Consider the following 24,885-nt stretch of genomic DNA (forward strand, 5'->3'; position numbering starts at 1 on the left):
ACTCGAGTCGACTCGCCGGAAAACGCGGCCCCGTCCAATTGCTTAGAATAGGGCAAAAATGCACGCTTTCCTTCCTGTCTCGAGCACTGCAGTTTCTGACCACTTATTGTTTACTTGTGTTCTAATCTCTATATATGTGCTAAATGCTTAGCTGGAATGAGAGTTACCTTCTTAAAAGCTCTGCTGCCACTACCCGTTACATCCATCATACAAATGGTTGAACTCTCATTCCAGGACGAAGAGACCCATCTACTTTTACCTGTCCCTGTGTCATCACAATTTACAGTCCCTAGTCAAAAAGCCAATATCATTAGAAACCAGACGGGGCCCTTTTGTTTTTTTACAGGCCAAAAGGGCAAATGCATGAGCGAGGTAATGGACCAATTGCTATTTCTCGTTTCCGGCATTGAAACAAGATGTTGACAGATCGCCCGTCAAACATAAAAGAAATGACCGACTCAGAGGAGAATTTGCCATTTCCCACTCGAAAAGGTCTACATCTAATTTAAATTCTGAAAAAGATACAGAGCACCCAACTGTCCACACATTTTGATAGTGTTCAACAAGTCTAATCAATTTAAAGTGCCATATCAACTCTTATGTAAAATTCCGAATAACGGCCACTAAATAGGACCATGCAGATGACTGCATGTTTCTGTGAGAAACACACTCCATGCATGTTTTTCAAATCAGCAGCAGTAATGCTTCTGTATCATATATCCATTGGGGCAGCTTCAGGACTGGTGTCCATCGCAGTGGTATCTGGTTCACTAGCCTCTTCTTCTTTTATCTCAAGGGAGTCGATCAACTGCTGGATGAGTTGCTGATCAATTATGTGGAAGGGTTCGTTGATCCCAACTACAGCCACCGTGCAAATAGAGCTTGTAAGCTTCTCGCCTTGTAGTGTTTCTTTGATGGCAAAAAGTGCGTCCCTAACAAGTTCCTCACTGGAACAATCTGAAAAAGTCCCAAACTTGCGCTCCAAGTAGGTTTTTGCAGCTTGGGAGCGAGATCCAATTGCAAAGGCCTGATACTCGAAGTAGTTCCCACTAGGGCAGTTGTAATAAAGGTGAGCTCCGGACTCATCCAAACCAGCAACAAGAAGTCCAACACCATAAGGCCTTTTCCAAGACCGCTGAGTGCAAACCTGCCAACAACATAAAATTAAGTAGAGCACACTACAACAAAATATTACACATAAGCCTCTGTCAGTAGAAGCTGAAATTCACACGAAGTATATAGGTAGTGCATATTTAATACAACTACGGAATCAATCTTTAACCCTAAAACTTGAACACTAGGCTCTTCACAATAGTCTCATTTGGCAAAAAATATTTTTTTGCTCAACGGAGTAAGAAGGCAGATGTTTTGAGTGGCTATATATCAAAAGACCCTCTGAGAATGCTTTGGCTTGGTTGGTTTGACAAAGAGCCTAGTCCATCTGACGTTAGGCAGAGCTTGTTAGACCCTTCAAGTTCAGCAATCCAGGTGACACATGTAGTACCGTAGTCTCAATGAGAAATGCCGGTCTACAAGCAAATCTTGAGTTTATCCCCAGCTTAGTTGTTAACGTTGTGTATATGGTCTTGCTATTTGCAGCCAAAGTGCAGCTCATTGGCTGTAAGGAGGTTGTCTTCATATTAGAAGAAATTTTGTAGGGAAAGAAAAGAAAATCACTTCTAAGAGTAAAGCTACAAGTCATAGATCTTTCAAATTTCCACATCTTGGTGTAACCTTAGATTTTCAATTTTGTAAACTGAAGTACTTTAGAAGATTCTCACAACATATAAATTCCAATTTGTGAGATGGATAAGTCATCCAAGCTCAAGGAATAAAAGGTAAGAATCCAGAAACATAAAAAATAATAATAATAATAATATTTAATAAAATTTACAATAGCAAACCTTCTAGGCATTTGCCACTAAGAACCAAATCCTAATAGTGCCAACTTTTAAGAATAAAGCTTTATATTTTACTTGAAAGCATGGAGATCTGAAGAATTTGCAGCATTGCAGAAGAAGTTGAATTATGATCTATTTTAAATTCAATTTCTTATTGTTAAATTTTATTATTGATTTCAAAAATCTACATCACCTTGGAAAATTATTACAGAATGAACACTAATGGGGTAGATTTCGTAGTGGGAGGTAGTAATTGCACCCAAGTTTTCCTTGGAAAGCCTAATGTAAATTGATAGTAGCTAAACCAAACTACTACTTCTAAAGGGAAGTTTCTAAATAGAGCTTCCAAAAAGAGGACTTCTATGAAAGGTCTCTTTTAAGACTGGGATCAAACACAGCTTAACACTATCTTTTTTTTTTTTTTTTTTTTTTTTTTTTGAATTTGATGTGAACACTATCTTTCAAAAGATGCTCCAATTTGTGAGACTAAAAAAATTCTTACTCGGCATATCAGTTCTTATCCAACTCTCCACCAATAGATTAGATCCACACCATCTCCAAAACAGTTACTTGTAGATCATCAGGGATATTGATTACACGATAACTCTAATATATTTCCAAAATGAGCCGGCTAATGGTATTGTGCCCCATCTGAAGAATCGTGCATGAAGACATCTAAGAGTCAAATTGTGCACCAAGGAGATGCAATAGATCTTATCCAAGTCAATCCCAATACATTTGAATAATAAGATAATTCTCGACAAAAGTGCACTTTCTCAAAACAAAAAACAATTTTTTTCAATGTTGAAAACTTTTGCCTTGGTAAGACTTGAACTCAAGATTCCATACTAGAAACCCCCTCCCCCCGTGTGACCATTGAGTCAGAGCCCAAGTCTCTAAAACTCGTCAAAAGAAATAGAATTCAAATTGCAACCAGAAAAAAAGGTGGTCTGAACCAAGAATGCATAAAGCATCATATGTAAAGTCCAAAAAGAGCAGTTTTACACAAAATCATCACCTGTCCTGGCCCAATATTGAACCCATTGCATCAAGCATAAAAAATTAAACCCTAAACCTGTTATTTATTATGGAACCCATGTCTATAGCATTTCAGTTCAAATCAACGAGTACACATCTGCCTTGACAAACCAAAATGTAGGACAGGTTGGTAAACTAATAGATGAAAATTTTGGTCTTCAATTTTTATTTTTATTTTTATTTTGAGAAAAAGGTGTGAATAACAAGAAGCATTAGGAAAATAAAATGTGCTTAAGCATTACTAGACCCGCTTCAGTGAAGGGACTTTACAAGCTGATAGATGGAAATATCACAAACCATAATAATCTCTAACAGACTTGACCATAGCTGCCACACTTTGTAGCCTTAGACTCACTACTTAGAATAAATCTCCCACTTTTTTTCTATGTTCAGATGGAAAGGACTGCACTTCCTCACTAAAATACTTTCCAGCGCCTGAAACTAAGCTAAATATGCCAGCTCCACCAATGCAGAAGAGCTCAACCACTCTGACTTCTTGATATTACCTAAAATCATCACTGAAACACTTTCCTACTGAATTTAGGGTGCATTTCAAGAAAAGAAAAAATCCAACAAAATCCTTGTTGCAAGGAGAGATTCTTCAGCAGACAATATAAGGGAGGTGAGTGAAAACAGATAAGTCTGGTTTTTCAAAATCCAGGATTTGGGTCCGATTTGCATGAGAAAAAGGTTAGTGAAGGAGTATTATGTTCCGATCTTGGGCGGTGGGGGGTGAGTTCGGGCTCGACTTGCCAGTGACACAGAGAGAAGGATAGAGGGGGGAGGGAGAGGCCCTCCTGGTGCCCTTTCTTTTTTACCGGAAATAGGCATGGCAGTGACAGGTGAAGAACCTCCCCCCACCTGCTGCCCTCCCCCACAAGTTTTGAATTTTTTTTAATATTTTTATTATTTACTTTTTCGCAAAGTCCTATCTCATTCTCACCAACAATGAAATTCAAAATCCCTATTGGTGTGCAATAAAACCTACAGAATGCATGGATTTGCAAATCCAATCTCCATTAACCCCCAAATCTTTTATGACATAAAAGATGAAAGCTTTCTTTGCTTTTCAGATACAGATATAAATCCAGAGAATCAACTTTAAAAAACTCTCACTGCCAACAATGAGGACATAGGAGAATAGAACAGAAAATCTACTACTTACCTCAGCCTTAATTAAGAATAAAAAGTTAGAAAGTACCTCTTGTACATTATCATGCATGTGATTAACCCATGAACAATTTTAAAAAAGTGAATTGCAATGTAGAAGTACATATATCAAATCTTCCAAAATATCTGAGAGCAATAGTAGTGAATGGGATTAACCTCGGAACAATAGGATGCTTACGAGCATTTTTATGCTTTTAATACCTATTTAGCAATAAATCTATCTTTTTCTCCTTTAGCAAAAAGAGCAGTAAATCTTTTTCTATGACATTAAAGCAATACATCCTAAATTCATGACAGAGTTTGATTCAAAACTGACTCTCAACAAAACCTAATGTTTTTCTTGCCCAAAGCACTTGAACTCCATCACACCAGCAGCCCAGACAACAATAACTCCATGGAATCCTCCAGGCATTGGCTGCCTGAAGATAAAACTTGTTTTTTAGAATGATGATTACACAAGCACACACCCTATATCCCCTAGTGAGACTTGAACCCAAGACTTCAAACTGGAAACTCTTCCACTTGACCATGGAACCAAAGTCATATGAGGGGCCTGAAGTTAAACTTTGACAGAAGTTCTCTGGGCAATCCAGACACTGCAGCTTGAGGGAATTATTTGGGAGCATGAGGCTAAATTCTTCTAGCCTTCTCTGTTCCACTTGGAGTGTATCACTCCACCAAAGTAGAAGCTTGAACCTTACTGCAAGGAGAAAGTTCTATTCTCAAAAATTCAGATTCCTAATAATACTTGAAGGAGATTCAACTAATGTAATGTACCTGGATGAAAAAGAACACCCCTCCTGGAGACTTGCATTGTGTTTGATGATATAATTGATACATGTAAAACTATGCATGTCCAATGGCAGCACGGCTTGAGAGCCGCAAATAGTATTTCCAATGTATTAGCTAAGGAGGGTGTATCTAGGCACACTTTGATGGTTGGGGGCACTTAGTGCCTTGTTGTAGCACGAGGATATTCACTTTTTCTGTATTTATGTTCTTGCTACATTGAGCAAAAAAAATAAACAATTCACCATTTCAAAAACAAAAGCACTTGAACTGAAATTTTCTATGCCAAGGAACTTAAGATACAAAATAAACAAAAAACAAAATCTGGTTTTAGTCGTCCTGTGTTTTATGTCAAGGAAGCTTGATATGGAGTCGAGCCAGGCTGCCCTAGATCAGTGAGAATAAAAGTGCCATAAGGGAGGAAGCACAGTTTATGCACAGATGGCGTCAGTTTCTGTCTTTGGTTCCAAAAAAGTAGATGAAGTGGTCGAGAAATGGTTTTTGTGGAAGCCTTTTATTTCTTCCTTTCCTCCTATAAAAACATTGAAATACAACTTATTCCTATAACTTCTTGTGACCACACAGCTATTCCTTGCAATCCAACAGAAACTATTTCAGTGATACTAAGCCCTAAAATTTATTCAGGCAACTCAGCACTTCAAAGAAAAGTTACAATAATACTCTAAGTTAGGGTATCACAACACCAAAAAACTTCACCCAATCCACGTAAGATGGCAATTGATAAAGTATCCAGAAACAACAAGGAGAACTATAAAAATAGAACATGTGAGTAAGGAAAATGAAAAAGTAACATAAAAGGAATAGGCGAGCATCAAACCTGTGCCTTGTCAGCAAGCTGCACTACGAGTCTTCCCACGGGAAGAGGTGACTCGTAGACAAAGCTGTAGTTGATGCACTCAGAGCGGAGGTAGCGAGAAAGAACCCTACCGTCGGCCGTAAGACCGGCAATGGCAACACCGATATGGTCATCGATCTTGAAGATCTTCTTCTGGTGGGAAGACAGCTCGGAATTGGCCTTGTTGACGGTGGCGAGGACGACGTGGCTCTTGGATCGGAGGCCAATCGCCGCAGAACCCTGCTTCACGGCCTCCATTGCGTACTCGACCTGGAACAACCGCCCGGCAGGGCTCCATGTGGTCACATCTGTATCATACTGATTCCGAAACATTTTCTTCTTCTTCTTCTGTTGTTAGGGAACTCTTCTTCTAATCCCAGATGCGTTTCCAGCAACTCTGATTTCTGCTTCGCCTCAAAGGAGTCCACGAGGCTTCTTGGTCGTCAAGGCAAAGGAAACAAACCATGGCCTCAATATGTGACTCGGTCTTTATGAAATCCGGGTTGGGTGGCTCGAGTTAGATCCGGTCACCCCTATGAAGGGGGACTCGGGGCGGTTCAAGGAGGCAACTCAATAGTTATTGGGAACAATAGCTAATAATAATAATTAGTAACTATAATAATATTAAAATTAGTAATAATATTATTTTCAATTATTATTTTTATTAATATTAATAATGACAAGTTTAAAGACTAACGAATTACTAACAATAATAGTATGCCATTTAATTGATGGTAATTATATTTTAATAAAAATAATTAATATATTAATACTAAGTATTTTAATAATTTTATTTTCTATTATAGTTTATTGTTAATATACCCTATTTATTTATATTATATTTATGAGTTTTAACATTATATTTAATTACTAATTTAAGAGTGAGAATTTATGTATTGTACAAGTAACAATTTGATTGAGCATATGGATATTATAAAATTAAATATTTATGTTTAGGTATTTTATTTTGTATATTTATTTAATTTATATTTTTATCTTAATTTATTAAATAATATTAAAATAAAACCATATCATAAAAGTTAAATCTATCAAAGTATTTTTTTATAATAAACTTCCCTATTTATTTATTTTTATAAATTCATAATTTTTAATATTATATTTAATTATTAATTTAATAGTGAGAATTTAGATATTGTAAAGTAAAAAAATTGTTTGTATTGTATTTTATATTTATATTAAATTAATATAATTTATTTATTTTATACTTATTTATTTTAATAATATAAAAATTAAATAAAACTATCTTATTAAGGATAAATCTATCAAATTATTTTATTAATATACTCCACTTTCTACTATCTATTCCATATATTAAGACTCGTCCCTGTCTCAAAGTCACAAAACCATGTCAGCCGTGTCACAAAATCTCGTTGTATCGGTCGGGAGCAAGTGTCTGCTTCTTATTCAACAAACAACTGTTATGGAAGCGTAATCGGTTAAAATATTAAAATTGACAAAAAATTAAATTCTCTTCGGACCTGTGATGACATTGACAGTCATTACCATGGCTGAAAGAAACAGACATGACATCATTTAAAAAAACACAGAAGAAGAAAGAAACAGACATGAGATTGAAACAATACGATGAGCTACTTTCTGAGCATTTCCCTCTAATGAGCTCGGAATTAAAAAAGATTGAAGTAGGGGCTATTTTCCTAAACTTTCTCAACATTTCCGCAGAATGGCTATTTTACTAGGTCATAACCCTTCAAATGCAACGCCTTGGCAGTCCTTTTGTCAGAAACTAACAACTCCAGTTTTCAATAATTCAGTTGGTTAAAGTGGGAAGTGGAAGATCCTTTACTTGCATTTGCTTATACATCCATTGCCAGTTCTCAGGCATCACCTCCCCACCAAGCGCCCGAATCACAGATCCACCACTGCATGCACCTACTTTACAACAATCTTCCAGAGGGAGCCCTTTTACCAATCCGTACAGGAACCCACTGGCAAAGAGATCACCAGCTCCAGTGGCATCCGTTGCTCGTGTTTCCCTTGTTGCTGGAACTCGAACAATCTGAAACACCCAGGCCTCTGTCAGGTATCTATGGCAAAAAATATAATCACAATAACATGAACTAACATATAATCATATTAACCAGAAAGAAGGGCTTCTGAGTTACATCTCGGTCCCAGCCTAACAATAGCTTGCAAAGAGTGCTTCAAGAATGTAGAATAAAGGTTGAAAGGTAAACTCTAGAGGTAAAGCCAGAACTTAAAAACCACCTAGTTTCCCAAAGACTTGATCAGATAAGACAATCTCCTCTGTAAGCGGAATGTGCAGCAGTATCTTTACACTAAAATAACAAAACAAAGCACTTCTACCTGTTTTATGAACTACATCAATTTGGCAGCAAGGCCCAAGTTTAATATCTGTTTCCAACTTCAAGAGATACACAAACTACTAGCCATCCAACCAAAACAGAAAATTCTACAGTTTTTTAATAGTGAATTTAAAAAAAATGGAAGATGAATAAACATGTTTTTCATTTAACATGCTTGAAGAATATTATTTAGCCATCACAAATCACACTAACCTCTTTACCATGCTTTGCAATGCATCCATTTGGACCAAGTGTCACAACAGCCCACTGGCAATGCTGGGATAAGAACCCTACAGCTGCCTCAGGATCGCTTTTCTGCTCACACCTATAGAAGAAAATGTCAGGCAAGCAAACCAGTAAATCCATGCAACATATATAGTGCAACCTGATCAATGCATTCTGATTGAATAGCCTCACCATTTTCCAAAACAGGAAATTGAATAATTGATCAATCCTTGCCATTGTGCCAAATGAAGCAGATTGCACTAAATCAGGGGTGGGGATATCCGTTTCTGATACATATTAGACACAATCCCCACAGCGGTTGTATGAGCATATCGGCAGATACAATCCCCAAAGCGGTTGTATGAGCATATTGGCCGACACAATCCCCATAGTAGTTGTATCCTCCAGAGCACTTATCCGCTAATACAATCCCTGTACCAGTCATATCCTCTAGGGAAAAATCCGATAGTTATCAGCCAATATGCGATACATATCTGTGATATGCCCACCCCTGACTGAAACAATCACATCACAAATTTTTCTATTTGCTCCATAGATCGAAGGACAGAATACAGCAATCACCTGAGTAGCTCTCTAGCTTCATCTTCATTGGCAAAACATAGATCAATATGCCCAGCCTCTAATAACTCTAAAAGGGCTGACCTGAAGTCACGCACCATCTGCAAGGTTCAAAAGAATGAAGAATAGTAAACAAAATTGATGAAGAATCTCAGTTGTGTACCTTCCAACACTGAAATTTCAGAACAAGAAAATAAAAAAATGTTCCAACTTGTCTACCTCAAAACTGGCTAAATCCAAGGACACCAACAAGCCTTCCTGTTTTGCAAGTTTTATTGCCATACGAATCAAATCTAGGTGGTAAAACCCATACCTCAATGCCAGCCACTACATGGAAAAGATTTCTGGTGATGATTTGAAAAAACAAAAAAAGGAGCATTTTTTTCCTGTCATTCCACAAATCTTGGATAGAGAGACAAATTACCTTTGAACCTTTAAAATCATCTACAGATAGCTCATTAGGCTGAAAAACGAGAAAAAATACGACATAAATATACGAAATGCATTCAGAAAATAGTAGATCTTAACTACTTGTTACTTAAGCCAACCAACGAGCAGAAAGAGTCCCTACTTGGAGCCTTACAGCACTTGATAGACAAGGTCTCATGGTACGGTTGCCAACAGCATCAACCAAACACGCACACTGTGATGGTTAGATTAACAATAGTAAGACATGTCCAAAGTAGTTCTCAGACAAATGAGATAATTTCAAACAGGTATGTCCATTATCTCTGGTGCAGTTCTTCACCTGAGCAGTGTGACCCTTCTTCATCCTCAATCTTGAAAGGTTTACCCCATTAAGGCTCATGTTCTGGACAAACAAGCAGCCCTGCTCATCATCTCCACAAGCCCCAATCAGTCCACATGGGACACCAAAGCCTACAGATAAACCTCGAATGGTATTGGCAATGCTACCCCCAGCTATTGTTCTTATTTGTGAGATACCATCAGGCGATGGGAGACTGTGAATATTTATTTCACTAAGTATACGCTCCAGGTCCTCTATTACAACCTATTTGGTACCATAAGTGGACATATCAGGATATCAAACAACACACTTGTGATTTCACAATATTCTGAAAAACAAATCCACTAAAATGCAGGTAAAAAAAATGTCGCTGCTTAAAAAAGCAAGAGATTGCGGACATTCATCAAGATAACAATGGAGAGTTAACAATAAATACTGCTTTGTCAATATCATTGCAAAATTCCAAAATTAAATTTCACACTTTTCTTTTAAAGATAAAATGTCAACCTCAGGTAAAAAAATGTTCCTGAGATATGCAAGAAAAATAACAATTTTTAAATATGATATGCAAGAAAGATAATTGCTTTCATATTTAAAATTCACTTTGATAATTTTGACATATGTCAACTTAATCGCCAAGAAAATACAGAAAATCACAAAGTAGCCAGCAAAAATCTAGTAACAGATATTAAAAAAAAGCATATTTCATAATTTTCAAAAAGCATTTTTTTTGCAACTAGATATCCATCAAACATGCATAAACTTTACAAGCAACCAGGAAAGTCACTGAAGTTCGTGAAAGAAACCATCTGATAACCAAAGAGTTTTTGTAGGAAGTAACTCATGCATCAATGTCAAATTCCATCTTTATATAAAAAATCTGGGCAAGAAACAAACGAGTTGACTGGTTTAGCATGCATATGATCAAGAGGACAGAAAGATATAGAAGTTATCCCACATAGATGTACTGCAGCAGTTTGAACCTTACAAACGAAGGCACAATGGCACATATAAACAGAGAATAATTTCAACAACCAAATTCATTCTTTTACATAAATATTTTACCAGAAGTGGATAAGAAAGAAGTGAATTTAACCATCAAAACTATATATATCAAAAGATAATAGATATTTATGAGTTCCTTTAAAATCTATCTACATATAGATCAATCAATATACTGATTTCCATGTAAGTACCTGTTCATGGACAATGAAATACACCAATTTAAAAACACGACCATGTAAGAGTCGTCCAAACTCTTATCCAGAGGTTTATCCTAGCAAGTAGAAACTTATTTATCTGAAGGTAAAATATAGACAGTTGATCGGCCACTTAAGACTCTTTGATCGGTTGTCTTACTTGCTAGAAAAAGTGGTTCTGAAACAAAAGCTCAGGAAAACAAATAGGATACCAACTGTAAGAAAAAAATAGATGAGGTAGCAAAGGATAAAAATGAGACTAAATCCTTTTAGAAACAACAAAAAAGAAAATAACTCAACTGCTTATCAACAGTACATAAACATATTTTATAAGAAAACAGTGGCAATAATTATAACGTGCAATAAAAAATGATAATGACCAAATATCTACAGCGAAGACACACCACAGAGGGGAAAAGAAAAAAATCCGGTTAGCAAAATTTGGAAAGGCGTAGAACACTCTACAGATGATATTGTACGAGTAACAAGGATTAATGGTTTTGTCATGTTTTTGGGAACCCTTCAAATCCTCAAAACTTAAATAACTTGATATCAGGAACTCCGGTCGGTTAAGCAACAATGTCACTCAAAAAAGTAACAATAAGAACCAAATAAATGCCGGCAACAAAGCACGTGAAAGATATTAGTATTTACAGTGAGAGGCCGAGAATTAAATGGGTAAAAATATTTGTAGCGGGAAATCATATAAGGATAAAAAACCTGTTGAGAACCTCCTCTGTCACCAGGAATTTGATCGAGCAAAGACCAATCTACCCGGGCAACATGATCGACAAGCGCGGAAGCTTGAAGTCCTAAGATGAGAGGCGGCGTGGGCGCAAACTTCTTGGATAAAAATCCTTCCGCCCCCATATGCTCTGCTTTACCAGGTTGGACTGGAGTGCAGCGAAGAGCAGGCCTCCCCTCTGCACCACTACTGGCTTTCCGATCTTTACATACATGTGGCTATATATATACACATCACTAAGCCGCAGCTAGTTTAATTTTTTCATACACCGGCCCCATGGAAGAACTAAAATACTCCTATATAGGTAATGTAATGACAAGAATACCACTCTACGTCGTTTCTCGATTCTGAATCACTGATCAGTCGCTCTGAAAGGAAAAACCTGTAATGATCCAGTCGCTGTTAATTAATCACCTCATGTGCTTTAGAAAAAGCACATCCATTACTGTCGCTGTGAGGCAACGTGATCCAAGAATCGACCTGATTCCACTTTAATGGCTCTAAGATAGAGATCCTGATTCCACTTTAATGGCTCTAAGATAGAGATGAAACCCATGAGAGCTCTAATAACTACTGCGGCACTCTGTAGTCTCTCTCTATGTCGCCGCTGATAGCCAAAAAGAAGAAAAAAAGAGTGATCATCTCATCTCCACCTGACAAACAAAATCATTTTAATTTCATCAGACAAGAGAAGTGTGGCATGACAGGAATGCGGCGAACGAATATTGATAAAGAAGAGAATCGTGACAGTTGAAAACAGACCACCAGCTTTCGGTTGCTCCGATGATTATCCGTCCTACGTTTATTTCCTCTCATTTCCACGAAAAGATTTCTGAAGGGCGATTAAGGGCGATTAAGGAAACCGTGAAAAACGGGAAAGAGTGACGTCGGAGACTCACATGCTCACATTGTGCACTAATTTGAAAAGATAAGTAAAAAGATTCGCCTGCATTTTGTTCTGCCGCCCGTGAAATGCTCTTCTTGTGGACGGTACGCCGATCTCCCGGCCGGTTAGAAGTTAAACTACCGTCAATTCTATATACGTTCGTGTCAAAAATTAAATATGAATCGGTGCCACTGGGAATTTTTTCTTCCTGCATGGATCTGAGGCCCATCTTTATCTTCTTCTGGGGATCGACGGAGGCGCTGCGTCGCCGGCGAGGGGCAGCCTATGTTTACAACGTTGCGTACCTCTAGTGTCCTGCGAAGAGCATTGACGGTAAGTGCATTGTCCTGTTTACAACGCCGGCGACACAGGAGGCCTAGGAACTTTACAACGTTGTGTACCACTATTGTTCTTCAATAAAGCAATCACAAGTGCGGCGGAGTGCACAGGAGGCGGCTTTTCCCACCTCTTGCCGGGTGCCCACTAGCCGAAAGCAAAGGACGCTTTTGTTATTTTCTTTCTGACGACCTGTCTAACCATCCAGCAATAATTCCAACCAAATCATTATTTGCCGATAAACACAAGTATTGATATTTAGAGAAGAGATTCTTCGGCATTGATATTCACTAACTCGCTCTGCATTTGATATCTAGAGCTGTAACAGCCATCACCGAATGGAGCTTCTGGAAGAGATTGCTTCTCGAAACCCAAGCACCGTATCCGAGCATTCAGGCACTTTTAAATTACAAGCCCCAGCCTTTCTCATACGAGATTGCTCCAAAGACCAAATAACAACAGACGGGATACCAAAAAAGAAACTTGGCGCAAAACTTACCAGCTGCGTCACTTTTTTTTTTTTTAATCCAATTTAGGATAGCTAAGCTGGCAAGGAACAAACACAGTTCACTAAGTATACAATGTGACCGATTCTAAATAACGGTTCTGATGCCAAAAAAATTATTTGGAAAAGGGACCATTCTTAATTATCTGGCCATAAAAACAGTATCCAAGATATCCCCATGATGTCAATCTTGCAAACGTAACCTCAGTTCTCAACGAAACTCATTTTAGGTAGCCTTCACTTGTTTTTCAGGTAGAACGTTATCTGGTAGAATGAGCTGAGGTGGCACTTCACGAACAACCCCGATCAAAGAATCATAGTCTTCATCTCGGCGAGCAAACTTCTTGCGAAGTACCTTTTCAAGTTCAATCTCATCAAAAGTCTTAGCATTCTCGGCCGCATGAACCTGGGCTAAGTTGGAATAGTTTGTAGCTGACTGAGGTATGAAAGCTATCTCTTCTTCAGTGAGCTTTCGCAGAAATTTCGCTGGGTTCCCTCCCCAGACCTATTTAAAGAACATTAAAAGCTGATAAGAATGCAACTTTTCCTTTTAAGTAAAACCAAGAAGCAAGAATATATAACAGACAATTAAAGAAGAAATAACTTAAGCCACCTTCGAAAAATAATCTAGGCCTGTTTTTCATTCTCACTGGCTAAATTAATTCAAACTTCAATGCTACAGGGACAAAGTTTGGACTACCCACATCAGATTGGTCCTTTTTTTAAATGCGAGTAATACTGGTAAACGTAAGGGAAAAAAAAAACAGACACAGACATTACAATTCCACAAAAGTATAAAACTTCCAAAGTATGGCATAAATTGGATGGAAAAGTCGGCAGGGTCACAGAGGATAAGAGCATTAATGTAAGTTATGTAAAGATAAATCTGATTCCATAAGTTGCTTTGGCTGGAGAAGTTCACAATATCTTTTTTTTCTGTTTCACAATATCCTTTCCAGCATCTAGTCTAAGATAATAGGGTTCTTCCAACACCTCAAAATTGCTTGACTAGATCAAATCTCTAATTTGTCTTTAGTTTAATACCTGAAGCCAGTAAATATCTGTTATGAAAAAATTACAACACTGCAAAACTTAAACTTAGCATTTAAGCTGAAGCCCAAAATGAAAAGAAATTAGGCAAAAGTTTCACTTGTGGAACAGAAGACAATTTCTTATTGAAGGTTCATACATTTTCAGGATAGTGTATTCACAGGGAATACATAAATACCAGTTCTTGTCAAGTTCACAGGATCTATTCTTTGTTAACCACAATAATGGACTAAGGCAACACCACTAAAAGTCAGAACGTGGCAATCTTTCTCACGGTTTGCCAAATGGGTCGTACAACTCATATATCATCAAAGCAGTACGAGAATTGGGAGTGGTCAATATAGGCTATATTGACTGATAAAGGCTTGATCTACATCTCATACTGGCCATATTGGACCAAACCATGCGGATTGTTTGCATCAATAATTGATAAACAGAACGATGGCCACACCAGCTTTCAGATGTTATGCAGGTAACACTTGCCTTCAGATATTTATTAAATACATAGTTAGCAAAATTTAAAACCTCTAAACCTAGTTCATGACACAAGTTTTATCATGTAGGCATCCATTATAATGGGGAAACTTCTATGAAAGAAGCACATTCATTTACTAAGTGAGGCAATCTCTCATTCTAATTGGCAGATCTTATTCAATTAACTTGTGCATCCAGTATGTCTTCCAGTTGAGGATTTGATGGCATTGACAGAAGAAGGAAAGCTAAAGAACACCCAAATAAAAAATACATGCACATCTAGCAACCTCATTACTAATTGGAATTACAGCTAATTACAGCTTCAAGGATGATTTCATCAGTTTAGTAGTACCACAAGACAGTTGGGGTAAGATACCATCTACTCTACAGATCTTCACTCTAGAGTTGCAAAAATATTCTGTTTGCCACTATTACACTGAAATATCGCAATATACTCACCTATATCACAGTAAATACAATCACTCCTCTGACTTTGAATTTTCATTGCCCTCACCACCTTTCCACTATTTTTTCCTTTTTTTTTATGAAGAAAAAAGAGAGCAAACATGCTCTTAAGCTTCTATTAAAAATAAAAATGCTCTTAAGATTTTACTTATTTCTCAATGGTCCTTAAGCTTTAATTTCAAAAAATTATTTTTTGAAAATAAGGGGGCCCATCTTTTCCCTCTTCTCTCCAAATGAAGAAAGAGAGGGAAGAAGGCAATGGGCCCTGTTCTTTACTGCTTCCTTCTTTTTTTTTCAGAGGGAGGTGAATGTAAACAAAGTAGATGAAACGAATAGCATAGTAAATTCACCAATTTTGGGTCTAAAAACCTATGATTCAAGAATTGCTGATAAACATCAAGGACCAATCAATACTGAATAGTATCATTTGAAGTGCTCTCCAGTAGAGTAGCTCCACCAGAATCTGTTCACCATATGTGTGGATCTATTACCAATATGTTATTGCTCTAGCTATAGCACATTGTCTTTCACTAACCCATCATTATCTCAACCTTGTGCCAACTTGGTTTCAGTGGTAAATGAATCATCACTCCTCCATTATACCATACCAAAATCTGTTGGTAAGATCCATTTTTCAAGCACTCTGCACCATTTTCCATCCACATCATTTTCAGCCTACATGTATTTCTAGTTGGTTCATCAAATGGTGATGATTTTCTCCTGACTAGTGCTCTACTAGGTCTATTTCAAACATGCCCGAACCAAATCATATGCATATTGTGACACTCCAAATTTGCTTTTTCTTTTTTTTGTTTTGAGAAAAAAATCACTCTTAATTTTCTTTAATGTGTCAATTTTTAATTTTTCTTTTCTAGCTTTTCCACACAGAAATCTCAGCATCCACATCTCTACCACCTTTATCCTTTGTAACTTGCTTCTTCACCAGCCAACATTGTAAGCCATATCTACCCAATTCCCTCTGGGTGACCTACATGGAATAGTTTTAAGGACAGTCAAAGTATCCTGATCCACCCACATAGAAGAAACATGGCTGTGGCAACTCCTCTTAATGTCAGCTTTGACTGAATTCCAGAGGTAATTCAGGTCTGATGGGCTATGGTGGGGTCTTAAGGAACCATGACGGATCTATATCCGAGTTTACTCCGGTTCCCTTGGCACAGTTGATTCTATGGAGGCAAAACTAAGCCATAGAGACTTTTCAACAATAGATTCTATGGATCCTTGAGTTGAAGGGTCCTTGACGATCATCACTGGATGATGCGACAGAAATATTGAATAGCATTGGCGATTATGGAATATACTTTAAGAAATTCATGACCTCCACAATGTTCTACATAAATGTTGGAGCCACACCAACAGTCCACCAACTTTACTGCTGACAGCCTTGCAAAGGAGGGGGAATAATCAACTCCTCTATTTCATTTTTTCAATTGATTGTATTCTTGTTTCTCCCAGCTTTAATATAGCTGTCTGTATCCCTCTTGCAGTTTGTTTCATTTTTTGGTAGAATCCTTACATACATAAAAAGAAAAGAAAAGAAACTTCTGCACCTCAAAAACGGGTATGCAGTAGTGATCTAGTTAAATTTAGCTTAACCATTTCCAGCATGTGCCAGTCACAGAGCTCTCCAGACATCTTTCGTTGAGGTATATCTCCCTCAATTGCCATTCAGATCTTGTATAACAACCATACTTCAACAAACTCTTTATCAAAAAAAATATACTTAAACAAACTCCCCTCCATTTTGCTTTGTCTCTGGATCTGTTCTTCAATTTTCTGGATTCTTTGTTCAGAATGGTCATACCATCAGCTATAATATTTTCCAAAGCATTACATGTCTAATTTTCCAGTTCTTCATGCTTTACCAGTTAGACTGGAACTTGAGGAGTTTCTCATTTACTAAAACAAACTTGACAAACAACTCAGAGAGAAACCACATTTTTATCAGGATACTACTTATATGAAGAGAGAGTTAATATGCAAAAGGAAAGGAAGAAAGACCTCTCCAGATGGGATCTTTGTATTCTGCCTCACAAGAGCTCCAGCAGCAACCATGGCATGTTTTTCCACGACCACACCATCGAGCAGGGTAGCACCCATTCCAACAAAGGCTTCATTATTCACAGTGCATCCATGTAAAACAGCACTATGACCTGCAGATCATGATACAGAACACCAGCAGTAAAATTTTTATCATAAATATTTTGAAAACCCTGTTTCACTAAAGCCAGTAGAATTACCATCTTCAAATACAAGAGTTTTTCTTTAGAATAAACTTGACAGTAAAATTAACTGGCAATCAGAATCAGCATGCCTTTTTCTGTTTCTGAGATTTGAACATAACATGACGATGAAACTTGAACCCAAGACCTCACATCAATAGAAATCAAATGTGACAATTGAACCAAGCTCTCAGCTCACAGACTTGCTATTTCCTCATCTAGGTATCAATTTTAGCTCTAGCTTGTTTAAAACCCCAATAAAACCTCAAAGCATCCACAAGCATAAGCATGTGGGGAACCATGTTGTGAAATGTTATGGATCACTTCCTATCGGTAAGGGACCACCTAGGCCAGCACCTCATGCATTTAAAATGAAGGAAACTGCTCTTCCATACCGACTGTAACATTGTCTCCAATAATAGTAGGTAAGACCTTCCCACTTATATTAGATTTTGCCACATGAACAAGAGAATTGTCTTGAATATTCGTCCCAGATCCCACGCTGATGCTGTTCACATCACCTGCACAGACAGGGAAATGCCTCAGCAAGATAAACTGCTAGCACTAAACAATACAGTAACTTTGGTAACTGCGGGAACCAAAAGAAGAAATACTAAGATACACAGATAACATGCACATACTGCTTAAGATTGTAAACATAATCAGCTCCTTTCAGGGGTCAGATTAATCTATCATTAAATGCCATTTTTGGAATCTAAAGCCTTTCAAGACAGAACTGATGGATCACAAGCACTTTAGAACTTGTAATGACTGATCAACAACCATCATACCTCTCAAAACACATCCATACCAAATGGAAGATCCTCGTCCCACCTGAACATCACCAATGACAGAAGCACTTGGAGCCACAAAAGCATCCTTATCAACATTGGGCACTTTGTCAAAAATGTTCATGAGAGTACGATGCCTTGACACTGAAATATACAAAAAAAAACAAAAAAAGGTTAGGAAAGGATGGGCACAAAAACCAGAACAATCTCAAAATTAATAAGAAGTTAGTATTTGGCTGCATATTCACACATAAAACAAAACGAACTCAAGGCATGGAACATCATCAGAAAGAAAAAAGTACGAGATTAGGTCTCGGCAATCTGAAATTATATCAAATAAATAACAAGGATATCAGAAAAAATCACATCCACCAAACCAATAATTTATGGAGGGACAATGCCGCAAACTCTTAACCAACTAATGACCTAGTCACTAAACAAATAGCTCCACCCAATCAATGAAATGTAACAAATTAAAAGAAGAAACCAATGACATAATGCAGAAGAAGGTTTTTGTTAACAAGTAAAATATGTCCAGATGAAAGGAAAAAAGCCTACCATAAATACAGCTTATGTGTTCTCCTGGTATAGATATCATTCTCCTACCAGTCACACAGAATTGAAAAAAGTGATCCTAATTTACCTTAGGTACAAAACCCTATAGAGGTAGTAGAGCATGCCAACAGAATTATAATCTAACATATACCTTAATTTCTGCAAATGTCTGTGCACAACAATAATATGAGGAGTTACACCCAACATAAATGTACTACAGATATAAGGAGAAAACAAAGTACTGAAGATTCTAGCAAAATTCAGAGATAAGATTTAAATAACCCGTGGTGGCAATAAGAACAGGCTTTTCTGTTTAATAAAAGGAACTGTTCAAGGTTCCATTTTAGACATTATGGTTTAACCTGTATTACACAGAGACACCTAAAAAAGTAAATAAGAGAGGGAACATCATTTCCTCTCAAAGTTGGGCGTGATCAATGAGAAAGTGAGGTCACGCAGCTTAATTATCTACGATGTAAGATTCGCCTACCACTATCTTTGACATGTTTATTCAGCACAAAAGAAACTCTGGAACTCTCCACGATTGGCTTAGACAGTAAAATTATCAACAAAGAATCAAACCAACATTAACGGTATCAAGCATGAAATTCATAGACCCAAAACCTATCCCAAGCTCGGTGCTAGCAAACTACACGATAAAATTAGCCCCTGACGAGTTGAACATATCAATCTTAAGTAATTTACATAGATTTTGCTACTATTTCCTCTAAACAAAGGCACGAAATGCCCAGAAGAATTTCACAACGTTGCAGTACAGAGTAAAAATGAAAATCGAATTGAGACGTAAATTGGGAAAGAAGTGAAAGGTAAGTACGAGACGGTAAGAAGAGGTAAATTGAAAGTACATTGCTCCTGGAAGTAGTAATTGCCCTGCAAGCGGCAGCCAAGGCGATCAAGGGCTTGACCGGTCTCGCGAATCCAGAATCCAACCGTGTAGATCGCTTTCCCCAATGTTCCCATTTCACTTGAGTGTTGTATGTGTGTGACAAAGAGAGCCGATGGCTCAGGGCTCAGCTGTTGAACTTTTTTCTCTCTTCTGTCGAGCAAGAAAAACAGTGGCAGATGAAGAGAAGATCCCAAAGGTAAGAGGAATGCGGCCGGAAATGAGGTTTTTCTGCAGCGGAATTGTTAAGTTACTAAAATAACACTGACTTTTAGTTGATTGACAGATAAGTACATAGCCTCTCCGGTCCAATCTCCAACTATGAGTTGGGTGTAAACGGTAAAAAAATATTACAAGTTCCTAAGAAAAATTATTTTTAATAATTATCTAAATGGTTTTAATAAAATTATAAATAAATTCCAAAAATGTTTTTTGAAATATAAAATAATAAAATATAATTAAATCAAGTCATCCCTTATGAAAATAATTAGAAATTACAAAGCTGCTGATCGAATTCCAGGGATAACATAAAACGCTTTAGAACGGGTGAGCATATAAAATCACCGGGCCTATCTCTTGCTGTGAAGCATAAACGTTATTTCCAGTTTCCAATTTCCAATTTCGGTAGAACACTGTCTCCGAATTCTTCCTCCGGTCTCCGGCCACAAGAAATTTTGTGACAAATAGTTAATACCAAGGGCACCAGAAACGTCAAATTTCAAATTCTTGTGGCACCTCTTGTTTCCTTGGAGGGCATTGTTGACTGTAGATAACACGAAAATGGCAGTAGGGCATTGTTGACTGTAGATAACACGAAAATGGCAGTAGATAATGAGGGCATTCTTTATCCGTCCGGTTCTATGCTCTGATGCTTTGCCGCCGTTCCTTTGGACTGTTGTTTCCCACCGTGACACTGTTCACACGATGCCTGCGAGACCCGACTCAAAAATTAGCTCGTCGCGCAAGTAGGGGAATATCGGGGCTAATAAAGTCATTCACTTTCGAAAATTCGTGTGCTTTCTGACCCTGTCTTGCCGTCTTGGTCTCTACCGTCCACGCCGAGCTCTTTCTTTCATCTGAAGCTGTTCGGCCTCCGATCTCCTCTGGAAGGAAAACTGATAAATATCCTATTCCGTCTGGACAGAGGAGGACCGAAGATCGCTGCGGCAATTATTTTTGTTGTTTCCTCGATTTGTGCGTTGTCAATCGTGTAAACTATTTGTCTGGGTAAGTTTTTATTCATGTCTGGAAATGCCCTAATTCTACCTCCCATAAAGTAATTATCAGAGTTTACATTTCATCGTGTTTCTTGGTTTCAGTTTTCCCTCTACCGACGGGAAGCCTTCCTTCGGTAAGTTTTACGTTGTGCGTTTCGGTTTATTGCCTTCCGCCCAGCACGCGGTTTATCGCCTCTCTTGTTATTCGAATTTTTTTTTTTTTTTTGTCATCGTCTTGATTATTCGCTTGTATTGCTTTTCATGAGATGCTGGCTTTTCTGTTACTGCTATTCTGGATCTACATTTGTTTGTATACTTTACCATCTAGATCTGCCTATTATAGTTCCCCAATTGCCACTAAATCTGCCGTACAGCTGATCACTCACAGGCGGGGTGGTTAATCTCGATACTTCAGATTCTCTTTCATTTTGGGCATTTTCGGTTGTACTAGAGTTTTATATTTTTCATTTTTGTGTTTAATTTTTTTTTCTATTTGTGTTTTGCCCCATTTTAGATCTTCTCCCTTCTTTGAAGTCTGATCCTTCATGGAGGGACTGGGGGATGGCGCCCCGGCTACAGTGCCTTTAGCGAAATGGAGGAGCGATTTTTCGAGAGCTTTCCAGTACTATCTTGACAGATCTACGCCCCATCCCGTGGGAAGATGGCTTGGAACACTTGCAGTGGCTTCCATTTATGTCTTGCGCGTGTATTATATTCAGGGGTTTTACATAATCTCATATGGATTGGGCATCTATATTTTGAATCTCTTGATTGGGTTCCTATCGCCTAAAGTGGACCCGGAGATGGAAGTAATGGACGGTGCTTCTCTACCAACAAAGGGTTCGGACGAATTCAAGCCTTTCATCCGTCGTCTCCCAGAATTCAAATTTTGGTAAAGTGATCTTTTTTCTGCTTTAAGCTTTTGGAAAAACGCTGTGAATAGCAATGCTTCCTTGGCATTAACTCTAGTCTCATATATAACACAATTAAAGTACTGTCAAAGTAGTTATGGTTCATTATCTTTCCCGGCTATTAGAGCTGTCTGTTTTTTTCATCCGTGGCTAAGAGCTCCTTGTCTGTCTTTATTTTCAATTCTTGGACTTGGTTTATGCTTAGTAGGCTGTATTAAACATTTCCTTTACCGTGCTGATGAAATAGTTGAGGTTGCTGTTTCTGTATGTATTGTTCAAATATTCCTACTGCTATGATAAGAAACATTCATGAACCATAATAGTTTGCATAAGAAAAATTAGCCAACTAGTACTGCTTTCTATTTTTTTTTTTTGGAATGTTGGAACCCTTTACCATGGGCTGAGACTGAAACTCAAGACCTCACACTAAAAAACCCTCCCATCCGGCCATTGAGCTGAAGGTCCATTCCACTCCACTGCTTTCTATATAAATAACGAACAATGCTGCAACCTTTTCAACAGAATGCCCTTCATGTGGGAAAATATTTTCGACCTTTTTTTTATAAAGAAAAATCCTTCTGTATTGTGTGTTTTGTTCAGTATTGAAGGTGCCTTGGTTTGCTTTAAAAGGATGTTCTTCCTTCCAAAGTGTTTGAAGTATGTTTCTTTGTCAAAAAAATTATTTTTTGCTCTCTATTCTTGATGATGGAAAAGTTGTCCAGGGTAGTTACCTATTTAAGTAGACAGTGAAATTAATATCAGGTAGATTTATTTTTTCATATTAAAGAAGATAATTAGGGGATTGGAAATTACTGCAGGAAAAAAGTTTGACCTAGTTATGGTCTCAGTTGGATTTTTGAAATACCATTTTGGTATCACCATTATATGCTTTCCCATATTGTAGTATTTTGTTGATTAAACATGGAAAGTAGATAGTGGGAAATATAAAAAGTAATTAGGTTTACCTTGCCTGGTCCGTAACTGTTTTAAATAAATTCAAGTTGTTGTTGTTACAGTGAGGTCTTTCAATTTTCTTTCCAAAAAGCTCTTTCAATTTAGGCGTACCAAATGGTTCTTTAGTAAAATGTAGAGAGATGCATATAAGAAATAGGCACTGCTTGGCAGTACCAGGATGACGTCCAGTTTAGGTGATTAATGCAGGGCAACATGATACTTGGCGTGTTGGTGTCAGATCAGTGGTGTACCTGATAAAATCAAGGTTTACGGTTTGCTTTTTGCTAGGAAGTGCCTCATTATCACTCGATTTCATCCAAGGCGATGACTGTGAGCTGCTTGGAGGTTTTATTCCAGTTGTCAATTGTAATGTTATGGAAGGGTTCTCAAGTCTGATGGGATTTTTTGATAGTGGAGCAATATTCCTGCTGACATTAGCAACATTAGATTGGATTTTTGCTAGCAAGCTATGCCGCTTATCTGCTACTAGTCACTTTCCACCAACTGAAAAAAATGGAAACAAGATGCTTGTCATGGCTGAAACCAATACATTCAGATAAAACTAGTTTTCTAGCTGATGTTTGATGGATGTTCATCCACAGGTTGACAAGTTACCTTTTGTGACCTCATTTCAGCTCCAAAATGCATGAAAAATGAAAAATTTTGGAGATTTCTGGTTGATGAATAAGAAGGAAATATTTTTCTTTGATAATAATGCATAAAAAATGTAACAGAAATATTGGATATTTTAATTTGCTCCCACTTTGTTGGACCATTTGCCTGCCCTCTACTTTGTGAATTCCTTTGAAGTGAAAGATCATCCTGATCTGTGTGTTAATGAAGTGTTGTGATCATTATGAAATCTTCACTAAAATTGTCAATATCAATGTTTTAATTGTTTTTGGAAAGAGACAAATTTGTGCTCTATAATGAGTCGAACAAGTACAAGCTATTTGGCTATGACTAAGAACTTGCCTTCTATGGAGGAAGGTTACAATTAGGTTCCTTATTAGATGGTTCTTGAAATTGTGGCTTGTAGTGGTTTTGGGAAAGGTGCAACTATTGTCCTTTTCTATTTTATCTTCGAATGAAAGCCTTCGTTTGGGTTGCCCGTACATCCTGTATTGCAAAATAGGGAATGTGGAAAATTGTCTATGTTCAGTTCGTTGACTTTTAAGACTGGAAAGCAATTTAATGTGTCTGTGTTCTTTCTTTCCTTTTTATTTAAGACTCTTTCTCTCTCTCTCTCAATTTCACTGTTTTGGTAATAATTTCTAACTTCATCTAATCATGAGCCCTGCTTCCAAATGGATATGCTCGGGCTGGCATGGTGTATAAGTGAGTTAAACTGAGCATCTTGGTGGCACATATTTTTCAGGTATGCCATTACAAAGGCCTTCCTAGTGGCTTTTGTGATGACCTTCTTTTCAGTGTTTGATGTTCCAGTCTTCTGGCCCATATTGCTCTGCTACTGGATGGTTCTGTTTGTTTTGACAATGAAGCGCCAGATTCTACATATGATCAAATACAAATATATCCCGTTCACAACTGGGAAGCAGGTAAGAGCTCAATGATTTTCTGTAGATATTATATTAGTTTCCCCCAAATTCTAATTTATCTTTGTGCCTAATTTTGCGACAGAGGTACACTGGCAAGAGGTCGTCTGCTAGTAGTAGCAGTGGTACGCCTAGGGACTGAGGCTGGTGGACTGCAACAATATTTAGGGCTTAGGAAAGGATTTGTTCTCAAACAAACATATGTCAGTGTTATTGGAAATTTAAACATACAGGTGCAAAATAGTCCCGTCCTCTAATTTGGGGCTTTGCGTATGTCGTTCGTTACATGAAAAACTTTCTTTGTGCAATTATCATTCTTTCTTTTATGTGTTTCTCATGGATCTCCTTAGCCTGGTTTGCCTCTCTGAATGGTTCTAATGAAAAATCTTGGACGCGCGTGATCAGCCAACGACTTGATATTGGTAAGATTCTCAGAGATCAGG

General features: G+C 37.6%; 4 protein-coding genes across 6 annotated transcripts; 1 reads left to right on the forward strand and 3 right to left on the reverse strand.

Moving 5' to 3' along the window:
* Positions 1 to 476: 476 nt before the first annotated feature.
* On the reverse strand, positions 477 to 6,202 carry LOC137940524 (proteasome subunit alpha type-1-B-like). Its single transcript, XM_068785635.1, has 2 exons — positions 5,737 to 6,202; positions 477 to 1,147 (listed from the first exon to the last, which is right to left on the reverse strand). Exons 1-2 carry the CDS (start codon positions 6,085 to 6,087, stop codon positions 713 to 715), a joined length of 786 nt encoding a protein of 261 aa, XP_068641736.1. The 5' UTR covers positions 6,088 to 6,202; the 3' UTR covers positions 477 to 712.
* A 1,003-nt stretch (positions 6,203 to 7,205) lies between these two features.
* LOC137941414 (uncharacterized) lies at positions 7,206 to 12,513 on the reverse strand. 2 transcript variants are annotated; one of them, XM_068786811.1, is made up of 10 exons: positions 12,358 to 12,513; positions 12,076 to 12,248; positions 11,571 to 11,977; positions 9,652 to 9,915; positions 9,475 to 9,546; positions 9,328 to 9,366; positions 9,123 to 9,230; positions 8,907 to 9,004; positions 8,313 to 8,424; positions 7,206 to 7,792 (listed from the first exon to the last, which is right to left on the reverse strand). In XM_068786811.1, exons 3-10 carry the CDS (start codon positions 11,718 to 11,720, stop codon positions 7,544 to 7,546), a joined length of 1,092 nt encoding a protein of 363 aa, XP_068642912.1. In that variant the 5' UTR covers positions 11,721 to 11,977; positions 12,076 to 12,248; positions 12,358 to 12,513; the 3' UTR covers positions 7,206 to 7,543. The 2 variants fall into 2 exon arrangements, with proteins under 2 accessions (XP_068642912.1, XP_068642911.1); XM_068786810.1 differs by having other exon boundaries at positions 11,571 to 12,248.
* A 643-nt stretch (positions 12,514 to 13,156) lies between these two features.
* LOC137940530 (gamma carbonic anhydrase 1, mitochondrial-like) lies at positions 13,157 to 19,988 on the reverse strand. The gene is made up of 5 exons (XM_068785643.1): positions 19,767 to 19,988; positions 18,346 to 18,489; positions 17,950 to 18,075; positions 17,334 to 17,485; positions 13,157 to 13,827 (listed from the first exon to the last, which is right to left on the reverse strand). Exons 1-5 carry the CDS (start codon positions 19,879 to 19,881, stop codon positions 13,549 to 13,551), a joined length of 816 nt encoding a protein of 271 aa, XP_068641744.1. The 5' UTR covers positions 19,882 to 19,988; the 3' UTR covers positions 13,157 to 13,548.
* A 427-nt stretch (positions 19,989 to 20,415) lies between these two features.
* On the forward strand, positions 20,416 to 24,783 carry LOC137941450 (protein RER1B-like). Of its 2 annotated transcripts, XM_068786873.1 has the most exons (5): positions 20,416 to 21,031; positions 21,124 to 21,155; positions 21,536 to 21,913; positions 24,265 to 24,445; positions 24,528 to 24,783. In XM_068786873.1, exons 3-5 carry the CDS (start codon positions 21,567 to 21,569, stop codon positions 24,582 to 24,584), a joined length of 585 nt encoding a protein of 194 aa, XP_068642974.1. In that variant the 5' UTR covers positions 20,416 to 21,031; positions 21,124 to 21,155; positions 21,536 to 21,566; the 3' UTR covers positions 24,585 to 24,783. The 2 variants fall into 2 exon arrangements, with proteins under 2 accessions (XP_068642974.1, XP_068642975.1); XM_068786874.1 differs by lacking the exon at positions 21,124 to 21,155.
* The last annotated feature ends 102 nt before the right edge of the window (positions 24,784 to 24,885 follow it).

Source organism: Aristolochia californica, unplaced genomic scaffold, assembly GCF_029961685.1.
Source record: "Aristolochia californica isolate CCGP_79_NKW_82.1479 unplaced genomic scaffold, dmAriCali1.0.hap1 SCAF_9, whole genome shotgun sequence".
Taxonomy (NCBI): domain Eukaryota; kingdom Viridiplantae; phylum Streptophyta; class Magnoliopsida; order Piperales; family Aristolochiaceae; genus Aristolochia; species Aristolochia californica.